Genomic DNA, 17,430 nt, shown 5'->3' on the forward strand with positions numbered 1-17,430 from the left:
CAATAGGACAGAGGATAATGTAATAAAACTCCACATAATGCCACCTAAAATAAATAATTTAATTCTTTGGATTAAAATAATTTTCCTCCATTAGGGTTAATGTTGAAGTCGCTTGATATTTTCCCCCAGTCCTATTCAACCTCCTTCGTCTGTACTTATGACCCCCACCAGCCCTACCTCCTGTCAAGAGGTAGCCGCTGTATTATTATATATACATAATACACACTCTTATGTATAATAGTCTGTTTTTATAGTTTTACTGTGTATTCATATATCCATGAACAACATAATCATTTTTTGCGTATGCTTAAATTTATTGTAACATTTTGCCATTTGCTTATTGAGATCTAAATATGTTAATAAATACATACCTAGTTCACTCATTTTAACTACTTTGTAGTATTAGTATTTGTAGTATTTTGTAGAATACTGTACCACATTATTTATGTTTTCTTTTACCTATGAACATCTAAAGTGCTTTAAAAACATTTTTCTTTTGCCGCATTGAAATTTACAACACATTTCCCTTTGTGAGCATGCATGTGAGCCTTTTCTAGGCTAGAACTACAGTCGAAATAGTATTTCACATGATTCATAGGGCAGTGCTCATTTTGAAATTGACCACATGCAGCCAAATTTTCCTGGTTGAAATTTATAATCCCACAAGCACTTAATGAGTGTTCTCCTTTCTCCATCCATTTTCGTACATTGTCTTCAACACTTGGTATTTTTAGACTTAACGTTTTTACAAACCCCATGCTATCTCATTTTAATTTGTACTTACCTGATTATGATTACTTAGTGAGTTTAAGCATGTTTTCATATGTTTATAGCTCTTCACTTTTTTTCTTCTTTGTAACTTGGTTTTATATTTTTTGTCTGATCTTCACTTGCAATATTATTCTACTTTTTCTAGTTTTAACATTTTATACATATTTAAGACTGCAAGTATATCTGGTTTATTTTTAAGAATAGAATAAAGTAGGGGTCTAACTTTGTTTTTATCCATATGGAAAATTAATCATCCCACCACCTTTTATTGAATTTGTTGTTTCCTCATGATTTTGTAATGAATGCCTCTTCTGTCTTACTTCAGGGTTCTAGATATGCTTAGATCTGCTTCTGGATTCCTAATCTGTACTTTTCATTGATCTACATATCTTGTCCCTGCACAAGCACCACGTTATAATAAATTATGATAGCTGATAAGACCTTAAGTCTCATGTGAACTTTGTTTTGAATACAAAGTCATTTAGAACAGTTTTCTACTCTGCCCCACCCCTGCCCCCTTTCCCTAACACCGTAACATAAACACTATTACAAGAACCTGGAAAGTTTTTTTTTTTTTCTGATGTTGCATAATCTTATCTTGTATAGCTATACAGTTACTTAGGAAGCCCAGTCTCTTGTGGTTTAACATTCTTCTCATGAGATAATGCTTCCCAGATTATAACTGGGGATACTATCCCTGTTATAATACAGTAGATTCCCTCTAATTTGCCTGAGGACCGAGAGTGGAAAGTCATGTCATGAGGTGGTACAGAGCTCTTAGGACAGTTGAGACTGATTTGCCTGAAGATGGGTCTGCCAGGTGAGGAGCAGGGTATGGACTCTTGGCTTGCAGCTGCAGTAACTCTGCTTCTCACTGCTGGTGACTGGTGGGATAGCAGTCGAATTTCTTTTGGAAGAGGACAGTTTTCAAGATTCGGTATTTGTCTCTGTCAATGAAGGCCATGTATAAAAGAAGCATTTTAAAGAGGACACAACCTATATACCTTAATTAGTTTAAATACCATTTTGTGTGTGTCTTTTACGATACATGGTTATTATGTTCCTTCTAGGCAGGTGCTTTCAGATCCTCCAGTGTTTTCATCTCTTCTGTTTTGTTTCCTGTAGTATTTAGCAATTTGGAGGTCACTATATTACATCTTTATCTTAAATTATTAATTACTATAATAATTATTTTTTTAAGCAGAAGTGTACTCAGAGTCTCAGGAAATTGTATTTTGGCATGTTTCTACAGCTGGTTTCAGAGACAGGGTTTGGATTTGTTCTTGACTCCTGCTAGGGAGTCCTGTCTATCAGAGTACCCATTCTGTTTCATTCTCATTAAAATAGCGTGTCTTTAAATGTTATTGCTGTCTGCCTTGGATTAGGCATCACTACAGAAGATCTGCTCTTTTGTCTGCAACATGTAAATTCCCTGGTTTCCTGCTCTAATTACTCTAGATTCAGCTTTACTCAAGACTCTTTTTGTATGTTGTTCTTGTGTTGGTATTATATTTTTAATGCCATAATTGACATCTCTTAGAAGTTGTGAAAGCAGGAAGAAGTCGATGCTCTTTGTTTTATTAGATGCCATGACTTCCACCTTTGTGGTTTGCTTTCCTAAGTGGTATGCTTTCCACTTTGTTGTTAAAATATAAGATCCTGAGGCATTTCTATAAAAATGAGTGGGAGTGGTTAAAATTGATTATTAATATGTCGAGAATATAAGTTTTACAGATTGTTTCCCTGAAAGAACTTGTGAAAGACTGATAAGTTGTTTTGTACTGTTAAATGAAAATGGATTCATCATTCAGCTGAATTCGGAAAGTCAGGTTCTTATTTTTCCTATAGTGTTTGCATTCCTGTAACATATCAGATTAGTATTTTTTTTCCTCTATCCGGTAACCACACTGTGGATCTGAAGACCTCCCACTGCAGAGATGCCTCGTTCAGAAACTGTGGGAACCTGAGTAGCCTGTTCTAGGTGATTTTCTTTGTGGCTTTTCCATGAAGACTAAAATTGGGCTTTCAGCATCTCTAATCCGACACATCCATTTATCCGTGACAATCAATATATGCCACTTGTCAGATCACCAGTAATATTTTGACAGTAGGTAATTAAGCTGCCTGCAGATCACTAGATCTTACTTCCTCATTTTGAGATCTGGTGCGAACATAGCTGGACTGTGAATTTCAAACACTCCCAGTCTAAGATATATAGTAAGATTTATAATTATTAGAACATTGAAACCATGGAGGCTTCATAGATTTCATCCTTGTTTAATTAAAAAGTATACTTTCTATAATATGCAAAGAAAAAAGTAAATTTACAACAATACCTGCATTGACCCCTCCCGCCTCCCCCCCCCCCCCGCCCCCCCGCACTTCCTTTGTGGAAACAAAATTCTTTAGAACAAACTAATCCCTGTGGTGGTTAGTAAGTAGTAGTTGGTGGATATTCTAGCCTGTTAACTTCCTGTTTGTTGTCTGCACCCTCGTGGCTGGAGGGACGGAGTGCCCATGTACATTCTTAGGGAGCTATTGCGGAAGCAAAGCCTCGGTCTGAGAGTAGGTAATTATATTGGTACTGCATTTTCTCTTTTGCCTAGACTCTGAGGACTAAAGCACATTGGAGATTAGGGTCCTAAGAAAAGAGCTTTTTGAATTGTTTGGGGCTTTAGAAATCTCCTATTTTAGACTATTTTAGAAATAATGGTAAAGTAACTTACATAAAGACTCACATTTAATTAGTGACAGAATCAGGACTAGAAATTTAGGCTTCCTGATGCTTAGTCTGGTTCTGAGAAAGGTCAGGCTGTGTTGATTTAGTAGGGAGGAAGTTTTATCCTGAAACACTTCTAATTCCTTTATTACATCTGATCTTTTAAAAATGTAGCTCTGATTTTACTGTCTCCTGTCTTATATCCTTTTAGTGGCTTTTAATTGCATTTAGGGTGAAAACCCAGATCCTTAAAGCAGGTCAGCAAGACTATATCTCTCTCCTTCCCATTACCCCCCACATGTCAGCTTTTAACATCCATTAGTATAGTGACTATATCTGCCTTTCCTTGTTGTTGAATCCCCAGCACCAGGCGTAATTCCTGGCATATATGCTAGGTGTTCAGTAAATACTTGAGGACGAACAAATTAATTTCTGTCTCTCGGATGGATTTTTTTTTAAATAGTCATTGGAGTATATTATTTCTATTCCATTGTTTTAAGCATTTTAATCTTTTTTTTTTTTTTTTTTTGGCTGACTACATCTCATCTGTAAAATGTATGAATTCTTATTTCATCATATCACCAGAACTGTGTATACATAGTCTGAAGACCAGGAGTTACAGAAAGATTTAGGTATTGGATACACTTGTTTAAAAATTATAATAAAATACGCACAACATAAAATTTACCATTTTAACCATTTATAAGTGTACTGTTCTCTGGCATTAAGTATCCACTTTGTGGTGCCCCCATCACCACCATCGATCTCCAGAATTTTTTCATCTTTCCTAACTGAAAATTTGTGCTCATTAAGTAATACCTCTCCATTCTCTCATTTCCTAGCCCTTGGCAACCACAGTGTTCCACTTTTTGTCTCTTGGTAAATTTTTGACTACTCTTGATACCCCATTTAAGTGGACCCATACAACATTTGCCCATTTGTGACTGGCTTATTTCACTTAACTTAATGTCACTTTGTTAAGATTCATCCATGTTTAGTGTGTCAGCATTTCCTTCCTTTTTAAGGCTGAAAATAATATTCTGTTGCATGTGTATACTACATTTTATTTATCCATTCATCAGTAGGTTTCTTCTACCTTTGCCTATTGTGAATAATGCTATGAACGTGGATGTATAAATGGTGGGTACACTTTTATGATTCTGTGGGTTTTTTACCCCCTGGATTTATAGTTTATAATCCATATAGCCTTATGCAAGTTATTTAACCTCCCTGTGTCTGAGTTTCTTCATCTGCAATGAGAATAATAATAAAACCTATCTACCCTGCTTTAGGGGGTATGGATTGACCAAAGGGTATACAGATGTACCTCTGTAAGTTGCTCATAAAATATCCAAGCATGTAGAACTTGATGGAAATGCAGTGGCTCTGCAGAGCATGCCTCAGGGCTGTTTTTCCTGAGCCCCTGGTTCTCTAAGGGGTGTAGAGCTCTCTGTGGCTTCGGCTGCCCAGGTTAGGTGGAAGACAACTAATTTTTTGCTATCTCACAAATCTTTGAGCTTCCATCACCATTTCATAGGAAATTACATTCAACAGTTTATGCACTTTTATTTAAGACAATGTTCACAAACACTGGGCTCTTATGCCTCTTGAAGTCCCAGGCCCCGTCCTCACTGGGAAAGAAAGCAGGTGATGCTTCAGTGTCCTGAACAAGAACTCTGGCACTGTCATTCCAACCTCCCGAAAAGTCTGTCTCTGAGTTACCTTGTAGCATCAACTTGAGGATTAAACGTTGTGATTCCTATAAATAATTTAGAACAGCATCTGGCACAATGTTAGAGTTCAATAAAAGTTGTTATTGTTGAGATGAAGATAACAGTGATGCGTTTCCCCTCCAATCTTTGTTGAGTCTCATTTACTTTCTTCTGATTTTGTAGCATTGTTGATTGTAAGGGGTTTTGTCATGCCATTTGACCATCATTGGAGTAGATTCCTAAGTTTAAATATGGTCATTAAGCTAAGACCATCTATACATTTCATTATGATTGTTACAAGAAAATCACTATATGATTTCTCCTTAAGACAAGCAATAATTTTTACAATAAAAATTTTTCCTTCAAGAAAAATGTTGAAAAGACAATTAACTTATTTTCCTAATACAGGAAGTTGATTTAACCAAAAATAATTTTATTCTTCAGATATTAACTCTTTGTAAAAATGCTAGCCATTAATCCTGAGCTTTATTTTTTTTTATTTGTGAGTCCTGTTCAAATCACATATTTCATTTAGGGCCTTGAGGGTATTGGCTATTTGAGGAGAGTTTTCAAATCACAGTCATTACATTATTTGAAGAAATTGGACTCAGCAGCATATTTAAATCTTTTGGTTGACACTTTAGATATCAACTTACACCATAAATGTAGTCCTTAAAATGAATGTAAAATTGATAGAGCGAGAATTTATATAATTTTTTAAAAGTCAATTTACTTATGAGTAATATCCATGTTTCCAAGGTGGTAAGATTAGATTAGAATGAATGGAATTATCTTTCCTTGTAGATACATCATTAAGGCAATAATATTCTACATTAGACACACTTTTTGTCTGAGGATCTATTGCAGATGATTATTTTAAAATGATATTAAATGAGCTTAGAGATACTGCAAACTGTCCTAGGAGAATTGTTTGTGTGTATTGAGGTCTGTTTATTCATCTCTTTCTGTTAAATTGAAGTTTAGTTTGTTTGTGTTTTTAAATACATAGCCTTCTTCTTTACTTTTCCCCCCATGAATTTGACACTAATATAAGAAGCATCAGAAAAATCATTATAGAATGGGACTACATCAAACTAAAAAGCTTCTGCTCAGCAAAAGAAACCGTCAACAAGGTAAAGAGACAACCATCTGAATGGGAAAATATATTTGCAAGCAATGCCTCTGATAAGGGCCTAATATCAAAAATATACAAAGAACTCATACGACTCAATAACAACAAAAAAACAACTGATCCAATCAAAAAATGGACAGAGGACCTGAACAGACACTTCCCCCTAGAGGACATACAAAAGGCCAACAGATGTTTGAAAAGCTGCTGAATATCACTAGCTATTAAAAAATGCAAATCAAAACCACAATGAGTTATTATCTCACACCTGTTAGAAAAGCTGTCATCGACAGGACAGGTAATAACAAGTGTTGGAGAGGATGCAGAGAAAAAGGAACCCTCACACACTGCTCGGTGGGACTGCAAATTGGTACAGCCACTAAGGGAAACAGTATGGAGGTCTCTCAAAAGACTAAGAATTGATCTGCCATATGATCCAGCAATCCCTCTACTGGGTAGATTTCAGAACACATATCCGAAAAGATATTTGCACACCGATGTTCATAGTAGCATTATTTGCAGTGGCCAGGATATGGAAGCAACCGAAGTGTCCTATGATGATAGATGATTGGCTAAAGAAGCTGTGGTACATATATACAATGGAGTATTACTCAGTCATAAGAAGAGGTGAAATCCTGCCATTTGCGACATCAGGCTAAGCGAAAAAAGCCAGACAAAAAAAGTTGAAAATCACATGATATATCACTTATATGTGGGATATAAACCTAAAAGCAGCAAATGAACAGGCAGAGACTCATGGACATGGATAATAGACTCGTGGTTACCAGAGGATAGGGGTGGAAGTGGAAGGGGGAGGTAGACAGGGTAAAAGGGGTCAGATATAGAGGGGTACGGGGAGGGAGAAGTGGATAAAGGGGATCAAGGATATGGTAGCTGAAGGAAACTAGACTTTGGATGATAAACACACAATAGAATATATAGATGTCAAATTATAATGTACACCTGAAAATTATATAATTGTGTTAACCAATGTTACCCCAATAAACTTAATAAAAAAAAATTAAAAGGAAAAGGATAAGAGGATTTTACAAAGTAATTCAAATAACAGAGTTAAGGAAGCTTTAACATAAATTCCCAAAGAAAAATGTTCCCCTAAAATGAAAGACAACAAAATAAAAGATTTGAATCTTAAAAAAAAAATCATTATAGATGTGAACTATGAGGTAATTATTTTTCTATCTAGGGTTAAATGGTGAAGAGATTCGTATTTACAGATGTTAATGAAGACTTGTGGTTGTAATTTCTTGAAACTTATCTTTGTATTTTGAGATAATGCAAAATAGTACTAAGACTTCCTATATTCCCTTTACCCAAACTCCCCAAATATTAACATTTAGTACATTTCCTTTATCATTTTCTTGTTACATATATTATTTCTGAACAGTTTGAGAGTAAGTTTCAGAAAAGATGTCCCATATTACTAAATATTTGGGATGCTGAATAAGGATATTCTCTTTTATAACCACAGTACTATTGTCAGATTCAGAAAATGAACATCGCTATATTGCCACTATCTAATCTAGAAGCTTTAGTCAGATGTACTAGTTGTCCCAGTAATGTTCTTTATAACAAAAGAAAAAGTTATTTTCTGGTTCAAGGTCTACTTGAGAATCACTTATTGTAGCTCTTTATAATTTTCTTCAATCCTGAACAATTCCATATTTGCCTGCTGTTAATAACCATGGCAATTGTGAAGAGTACAGGCCATTTTATTTTTAGAATGTCCCTCGATTTGGGTTGTGGTTATAATTTAATTTATAAATAGAATAAGTTTTTATTACACTTAAGTCCATTTTGGTCAGTTATGTCAGCCTGTGAGATTTTCCATTTTTTCCTAAATTTTCAATTTTATCAACACGGTTTTTATAGTATATTCTAATTAGTAAAATTGGCTTTGTCTGTAGCTATAAATAATTTTCATCCATGTTATTGTTTGTGTTTTTGCCATTTTTTCCCTTGTAGTTTAATCAGAGATTTTTTTTTTGTCTAAAAGAATGAGATTTTAATTTAGTTGATTTTTTTTTATTGTATGCTTTTCTGTTTTACTTTTGTTCTTTATTTTCTTTTACGTTTCTTTGCATTTACTCTGATATTCCTGTTCCAGTTTTAAGACCATTTTTTAGCCTATTAATTTTATTTGTCTACTTAGCAGTATTTAAAATTGTAAATGTCCCTTTAATTACCACCTCTCGTATACTTCGATATATTAGTATTTTCATTATCATTTAGCTCTAAGTATTTTCTAACTTACTTTATAATTTTGCATTTGATTGCTAATTTCCAAGCAAATGAGGTTCACAAATTTATCTTAATTGCCTTGGAGACTGTGGTCAGAGAACATGAATGCTACCACTTCTTTTAATATGTTACTTCCTTTAGGGCCTGGAATATAACCCTCCCTTGGATTTTATTTTTCGGGCCTTGCCCACTTTCTTCTCATCCTAGTGAAAAGGAAACTTTCTGTTTGGATCTAGTCTCCCTCATAAAAGTCCAGAAAATGCTCTCAAAGTTGTAGTTCACCTGTCATACTTCCTCTTGCTGAATTATCTTAGTCACTCCTTGCCTGCTTCGATTGTGCTCCAGTGTCTTCACACAGTTCACAGTTATATATATTTGTCTAGTTTGTGTCCAGAGTCACAGCCAAAGATAAAGAACCCATAGTTCTGCCCGTGGTAAGTTTGGAAATGACTTTTAGGGCCAAGGGGTTACCATGGCCTGCTGCCCCTGAAACTTGTGATAATGATCAAAAGGTATGTGTACACATAAGAACATGGCTCAGGGTGTCTTATAGATTTATTTGCGTAAATGACAGCTAAGATTTAATGGTGAATGATGGATTTTGTTTTGAGTATTATGCATTGAAGCAAAAATTGAGAGTGAACGGCATACTTCTTTTTTTATATATAAGAAATATGCCTTAATCGTGGTTTGACACTTATTCATAGGTGTTTATATTCACCTTCTGCTTGGAAAAAAACTATGTGCTCATTAATACGTATTAATTTTTAAATAGATTTGATGTTATGAATGTTGTATTTGTGCTGGAGGTATACATAAAAAGTTTTTTGTAAAATTCTGAGCAAATCTGTAGTTAGTATAGAATATATATGTGTATCAGTTAGCTGTTGTCAAAATAATACTACATGTTACAGGTTGAGTTCCAGGGAAACAGACTTTGAGATGGAGATTTGCATACAGGAAATTTATTAGGGATCAACAATTGTGGAAATGAAGGGAAGGAGGCAGAAAGAACAGAGGGAGAAGGTAGACTATTGTACAGTCTGATTGAAAGCCTCAGCTGACTCCATGAGATGCTCTGAAGAGTTGTCCCAAATCAGAGCGAAAGTCTGGGCCTTTACACTTCTCATTGGTGACAGGCTGCCTCAGGAAGAGGACATGGCCTTGGGTGATGAAACTTTTTTAATTGAGATCATTCCAAAGGGGACCAACAGCTGAGGGCTGTCTGCTCACACCACTTCTAGTGCTGTGACTGAATACGTTCTTTATTCTCAAAGAGGAAAATACAGTATTCATTACACAGCCCAGAATTACAGTTACTTAGAACAATGAGCATTAATTTCTTGTATACTTCTCTGCAGATTTTCTAGAATTCTGCTGAACTAGACTGGGCTGATTTAGGTGCCCTCTCTGGTTCAGCAGAATCCTAGACAATCTGCAGGTTGTGTCCAGATCATCATGTGTCTTTTGTCTTTTGTTGACAAAAGTCATTAACACAAAAGGACAAGTCCAAATGCACAAACAAATGTCAGGGCTCTGTTAAATCACATATCTAAAGATCCTATTGGCCAATCAAGTCACATGGCTAGGCCCAACAACATTGGAGTAGAAAAATGCCCTCCTATGGAGGTCCAGAGGAGGGAGTGAATATTTGCTGAACAATATCCCAGTCTACCATAGAGTGATTCTGCTTAATGAACAAAAGATGAGAATTCCACTGCCAAGATTTCATTGTCAGTCTTTCTCCTAAAATACTTTGTTTGTCATCTCCATCTGTTATGAATGAGATGAAATGTGACAACACCTTCAGTGTTATTTGGCAAAGAGAACAGCTTGTGCTGAGTTCTTATGATTTTTAAAATTTAGATTTGAATGGATCTTGTGTGTATCTCTATAAGCTATTGTAAAGATGGTAACTTTGTAAAGTATGTGGAGGGAAGACTCAAGTTTTTTTTATCATATTTTAAATTGAGGTATACATTTAGTAAAGTGCATTAAGTACCCTATACGTAGGTGCATAGCTTATACGTTTTTACATGTGTATATGTCCATGTAACAATCACCCAGATCTAGGTAAAGAACATTTCCCGAATCCCAAAAAGATTTTCTCATGCTCCTCCCCATTCAGTGAGCCCCCTCTTCTGAGGTAATGACTATTCTGTCTCTTCTCACTATCAACTGTTACTCTTATCAAAGTTCATATAATTGGAACCAGCCAGTATGTTCTCTTATGTGTAGCTTTTCAGATTATCATCTTACCGATAAACAATAGTCATTGGTTATTAGTCAAACTTCTTTGTCTTTCTTAGCTTATTTCTTTGAGTCTTCACTGGATGTTGTCTATTCTATTATAGAAAATATCTTCTGTGTTTTACTTACAGCTTTTTAGGGTAAGATTAGACTATAAATATTAAGTCCATTCAAAAGGAACCAACCATTATGTGTGTCAGAAAGATGGCATTAGTTTGGACTCCTAACAAATGATGTGATCCTCTGGTTTTCTTTGTGAAGTTGGTCATTGATTTTAACAGAAGTATTCCCTAGAAATTCCATACTGCATGTGCCTGGGTGGATGTTTATTTTCTATACATACAAATCATTGCTGCACTCTCCTCTGGGCTATGGTATAAATGTGGGCTTTCGAGGTTTCATAGCTCCTGGTCAACTGTGAGTCCGACCCATTCTTTCCATTTGATTTGTGGCGCAGTGTAAGAGCTTTCCAAAAGCAAATGCTTTCTTCAGTGTTCAAAAACACAAACACAAACACACTCTGTAAAGAAGATATTAAATCACTTGAGATTTTGGTCATAATTACTTACTTATAAGGGAAAAGATATTACTTCGGTTTTTTGAACCCTTAAATAGATAAATTTCATCATCAGTTTTAAAAGTACCTATGAGAACATTTTCATTCATCTGACATGAACAAAAGACTGAAAACCCATTCATGCTTTGAGTGGTTGGTATAATCAGTTGAGAAAACTGATTTAATTTTGTTACTTTGGTTTTAGAGTACCTGTTAATTATAAAAATTACTCCTACCTCCTGAGGAATCTCAGCAGCACAGTTAATTTGTATAATTATTGATTTTGAATACCATTTAATCTTTTTTAGTTTCGTTATCCATTTTAAATCTAGGAGTTTTAAAAATAATCATTTATAGAAATGTATTATTAATTGAAGGGATCCCTAAATGTTATTGAATTTTCTTTCTATTTTCATAGGTCAGATATCCAAAAACAATAATTATTTAGTTTGAGGGATGATGTAAAAGCATATAGCATTGTACACTACAACTAAACCGCCAAGTTTGTCAAGTGCGAAGGTTGGCTAGAGAAATGGATTTTGATTCTGAAGTTTGTAGAGCACAAGCAAAGAATAAAGATTAATCCTAATATTTTCTCACCGCTGGTGAAGAAGAGCGAGAAGAAATTCACTTGAAAGTGAAGTTATTATTCCATAATTATGACACATAAAGCAAGAGTACACATGGTGGGTGGTCTTCGCTGTGATTTAACTAGGAAATTGGTAATGAAATCCCTATTTGCTTTTATTTTGTGGAATCCAATGATTTATTTTAAGTGAGATGTCAACCCTTATTGAAGCAGTTACTACTGTACCTAAACATGTCAACATATCCTAAGTCTTGTCTTTAACTCTATCAACAAGTTCATGTTTTATACCCTTATTCAATGTCTTAATGTATCACAATATAAATATATATTTCAGTGTATATGTTTACTAATGATTTTTTTCTTTAACAGATTTTAGTTGATATTTGAGCTTATTTTATGCTCTGTGTAAGTAGGAACTGTCCACTGTCCCCTACCAGATATTTAGGGATGACACATAAACTAAATTTTTAAGAGACTTGTCACATAAATGTACACCTCCTCATTTATGAAAATTTTAATAAATACCAGACGATCTCTGTGTAAAAAAAATAAAAAAGGTGCAAGACTTGGCTGTCATGTTAGAAAATTTAAACAAAACTAGTTCTCATTTGGCAAAGATTTGATCACCTTGCCAACCAAAGCTGTGCCACACCTATATGCTTATCCAAAGACAGGCTAATTGTCCTGTTTTGCAATTTTCCTGCTACATGTACATATATGCATGCATGTTATGAATGAATCTCTTAACAGTAGAAAAACAATCAAAAGTTTTTCAAAACTCAAGATTTTGACATTTTGGAACCTAGTTTATTGACTGCTTCTGATGGGGTGAAAATGCTTTTTTAAATAAGCTAAACCCAAGGGACTTTTACATAAAGCCAATTATATTATCCTAACCTATCTTTCCTCCTTTCAAATTATGTTTCAAATCGTTCTCCTTTGAAAAATATAGGAAACTTCCACTGGCCTATCTATTCCAAGCAATGCTATTTATCTATTCTTGGTTTTACAACATCTCAACCAAGTTATTCTTTTAACATGGATAGGTAATTTTGTTTTTTGTTTTGTTTTGTTTAACAGGAATATGTAATTTTGTTTTGTGTTATTGTCATTCATTTTCAATTCCACTGTTTTCTGTTTTCTCCTTCTTAATACATCATTCCCTTAATCCAACCTGAGAATATTTTTCTCGCTCTCTGATATATTACTTATTTTTCTCTTGTTAAGGAAGGCTGTGCCAACCTTGTACAGAAGCTGAAGTGATGTTGGCTTTTTTAACCGAAAGGATGATGAAACTTACTGGGTTCCCAGTTTAATACTTGGAGATCCTGGGTCTTCGTGGTTAAGTTGCTATAACAAATTAATGCATTTAAAAATATATACACCTTAAAAGATATATATCAACATTTTCTTAAAGTGATAAATGATATTTTAAATAATTATTAAAGTAATCTTGGTTAAATTTTTCTTAATTTTGTTAAAAAATAAATACAACCTACATATACTATTTTTAACTAAATACATCATGCATTTTAGTGTTTTTGTTCTTGTATAACCTAGGAAGTTTGCATTTATGGATATTTTCTCTGTTTTGTTTGTTTTCTTCAGTTTCATGCTATGGATACATTGTATAGACACAGTTATGATTTGAGCAGTGCAATTAGTGTCTTAGTGCCACTTGGAGGACCTGTTTTATGCAGAGATGAAATGGAAGAATGGTCAGCCTCTGAAGCTAGTTTATTTGAAGAGGCACTAGAAAAATATGGCAAAGACTTCAACGATATACGTCAAGACTTTGTAAGTAGAAAACAATAAAATAAAATGTTGGAGTGGGAATATTTTATTTATTTTAGAAATCTGGTAAACCTGAAGCTATTTATTTAGCAAGCCTGTGACTTAGTAATTTTTATCTGCTCAACATAGAATGAAGGCTAGTCTTACAGAGGAAGGAATTGACATTTGTTCTAGGAAGTAATTGTAACACCCAGGGTCAGGAGCCCTTGAGTTCTTGCCATAAACCTTAGTATTATGAATTCATCCTTTTCACCTCTCTGAGTTCCGAGTTTAAAATATAGACAGCTTATCTAACCATTTGTAGTAAATATATCTGATCTCTGCTTTTTAGGCTTTAGACCTTTGATATTTTTCTAATTATCTAATTGTTGAGCCTAATTTGCTGTGGGCCTTTAATATGAGAACAACCTGTACCAAGCAGAGTAGGAGAATTTATGGTTTTTTGATCTTTGACTCCTCTTAATAATATGCCATATCTTATTTACCTTTTAGACACTGCTATTATGTGCTTGCTTTTGTCTTTATATTTGTGAAAGTGCTCTCTTTAATGGAGTTTACAATCTCTTTGAAATGGAGAAATTTCCACTTGAGAAGTTAATAAATAGATTTTTATAGCAGTCTTTGTTTTTAAATTATGAAAATAGAATCTTTTACATTGTGAAGTATTTGATATGAACTTATCCTGCCTTTTATGTTTCTAAAAATTATTCTGAAGCACAATTGTTACTTATCAATATGGGTTGATACATTAAATTCCAAACATGATAATTAAAGCTGTCAGTGTCACTGACATTTGTTCTTCTGGCAAAACTTCACTCATACCCAGATTGTTATATGTCATGATTTCAATTTAGAGGATGTACAGCTGAGAATTTAAAATGCATTGGTGGCATTTACCTTCAGATGGTCAGAATAACACACCAGTGCAATGTTATTAATATAGCAGTTATTAATATAATATAGCTATACCACTTAATAGAAACCACAGAAACAAAACACCTAGAGAACAAAATCTGCTGCAGGTCTGACAAAGGTAGAAGGTGAGAAACACTAAAATGAAGCTGCTTTTCCTGGCACCGAGTGTGACTTGCTCATTTTAAGTTCTGGTAATCCTTCTGAATTCAGTGCAATTCAACAAATGTCTGTTGAGCATCAGCAATGTGCCAGGCCTTCAGGTAGGCCACCAGACGTGCAGCAGAAACTTAACATTACTTCAGAGAATGAGTTCATAGTCAAGATCAAGAGATCGAAACACGTATTCCCAACTAAAACAAAATGTAGTTATTTCTGTCATAGAATGAACAAGTATTATGGCATATCAGGAAGGGAACTATTAGTTTTGCTGATCAAATCAGAAATGCTTTCATGGAATTTACTGGCATTTCAACTGGATCTCTGATAGTAAACTGAGAAGACAGCAGATTGAAAAGTGTGCACTGAGGTATGAAACTCGGAGACAGCACTCCTGGACACTTGACATAGTAACTCCCTGAAGAGTAGCTTGGTGCAGTATACTCGGACATAGAGGCTAAGATTGATACGAGATAAAATAATGATATGAAAATAAATATAACAATAATAAGGCTGTTAGATGTTGTTGTTGTTACCTTCATGGTCTGACAAAATTTTTGTAAATTTGCAGCATGGTGTATATTAGTTTTTGCTGCAAGTGGTTAGAATGCTTATGGTTGAGCCAAACCACATTAGATTTGTTGTATTTTGGAGACTGGAATTGTGTCAAAATCTTAAAGAAGATATAATACCAGGAGACTGACTGTTAATGTCTTTTGCAGTTTTCGGATGTTGTTTAAACTAATTATCTTCCCTCTCCCTCATACTTATAAAAGTAATACATAAACCTAAAGGCCATATATGACAAACCCACAACTAACATTATACTCAGTGATGAAAAACAGGTATGTGAAAGGTACACATCATCACTAATCATTAGGGAAATATAAATCTAAACCACAATAAAATATTACCTCACACCTGTTAGGATGGCTCTTATCAGAAAGGCGAGGGATATACATTGGCAAGATTGTGGAACAGAGTTGGCATTAATTCTTTGAATGTTTGCTAGAATTCACCAGTGAACCCCTCTGCTTTTCTCTGATCAGAAGTGTTTGATTACTGAGTTAATCTCTTTATTAGTTATAATTATTCAGATTTCCTTTTTGCAATTCAGTCTGGATCGGTTGTATGTTTCTAGAAATTTACTCTTTTTTTTTCTAGGTTAATCCAGTTTATTGGTATAGACTTGTTCATAGAAGTCTCTTGTGATCCTTTGTTTTTGAGTCTTCTTTCTTTTTTCTTAGTCTAGCTAAGGGTTTGTCAATTTTATCTTTTCAAAAAACCAACTCCTAGTTTCATTGATCTTTTATGTTGCTTTTCTAGTATTTACTTCATTTATTTCTTTTTTGATCTTTATGTATTTCCTTCCTTCTGCTGCCTGGATTCACTTTCTTTCAGTCCTCTTTTTCTCCTCTGACTTTTAGTTCACAGATTCTTTTTTCTGCTTGACAAGTCTGTTATTGATGTTCTGTATTATATTTTTCATTTAATTCATTCTTCAGCTTTAGACTTTCTGTTCAGTTCCCTTTTTTTAAATTTGTTTTTCTGTTGAACTTCTAATTTTGTTTGTGCATTCTTTTTCTGATTTTGTCGAGCTGTCTATACTTTCTTATAGCTACTGAGCTTCCTTAAAACAATTATTTTGAATTCTTTTTAAGGCAGATAGTAGATACCCATTTCTTTGGGGTCAGTTAGGAGAAAATTACTGTGTTCTTTAGTGGTGTTACATTTCCTTAATTTTTCCAGTTTCTTGTACCTTGTGTTGATGTCTGTGCATTTGATAGAGCAGTCATCTCTTCCATACTTTATAGACTGGTTTTAGTGGACAAAGGCCTTTACCAGTGGGTAGGTGCAAGGGTGCTAGATGGTTGGAGTGTAATGGTTCCAACTCCCAGAAAGGCCCAGTGGTGTAGTCCACCTTTAGTTCCATTAGCTGAAGTCAATGTCGGTAAAGGTAACAGGTGTCTGCAGTGGCAGGAAAGGCTGTTGCAGTCTTTGGTGGCAAAAGCTGGTGTGACCTCCTAACCTCTTTTTCTCTGATGGGGGTGTGTCATGTCCAAGGGGAACCCTCTTGGCAGTGTTTTTCATTTTAGAGCAGTCTTTTGTGGTAGTGGCGGTGGTAGTTGGTGGTGGCGGTGGTGGCCAGAGGCATAGGCATGGTTAGAACAGCCACAGAGCCGGGAGTGGAGCATGTATGCTCATAGAGTGACCGCAGTCTGGGGTCTGCGGTACTGGCTAGCCTGCAGTTTCAGTGGCTGTGGTGCCTGAAATGTGCACATGTGAGCATCAGCCATGTAGCTGAGGTCTGAAGTGCGGATACATAGTATGGAGCATCCAGGGCTCTGGGATACAGTTGAAGGTAGAGCTGGCAGTCCTGTCTTCTGGGAGTGGCTCAGCATGCTCTTCCAGCAACAGCGATGATTTGGTTACCACAGTGGTAAAAGGTGCCAGTTTCCTTTCTGGAGCAGGCTGCAGAGGTCTGTTACCAGCAAATACTATGGAGTCCTCTGCTGTGAAAGCTGCAGGGATTCTGTCATTGGGGCTATTGAGGTCCTCAGTGGCACAAGCTGTAGGACT

General features: G+C 35.1%; 1 protein-coding gene across 7 annotated transcripts in view; it reads left to right on the forward strand.

The window, feature by feature from the left end:
• Positions 1-17,430, forward strand: part of MTA3 (metastasis associated 1 family member 3) — a 134,844-nt gene that overhangs the window by 75,714 nt on the left and 41,700 nt on the right. For all 7 annotated transcript variants that reach the window (XR_001596572.2, XM_016142241.2, XM_016142239.2 and 4 more), the window contains exon 9: positions 13,594-13,782. Coding sequence is in view for 6 of the 7 variants with exons in the window: in XM_016142241.2 (XP_015997727.1) it covers positions 13,594-13,782 (189 nt within the window). In the remaining variant the exon portion in view is untranslated. The remainder of the gene's footprint in view (positions 1-13,593; positions 13,783-17,430) is intronic.

Source organism: Rousettus aegyptiacus, unplaced genomic scaffold (assembly GCF_014176215.1).
Source record: "Rousettus aegyptiacus isolate mRouAeg1 unplaced genomic scaffold, mRouAeg1.p scaffold_m13_p_7, whole genome shotgun sequence".
Lineage (NCBI taxonomy): Eukaryota > Metazoa > Chordata > Mammalia > Chiroptera > Pteropodidae > Rousettus > Rousettus aegyptiacus.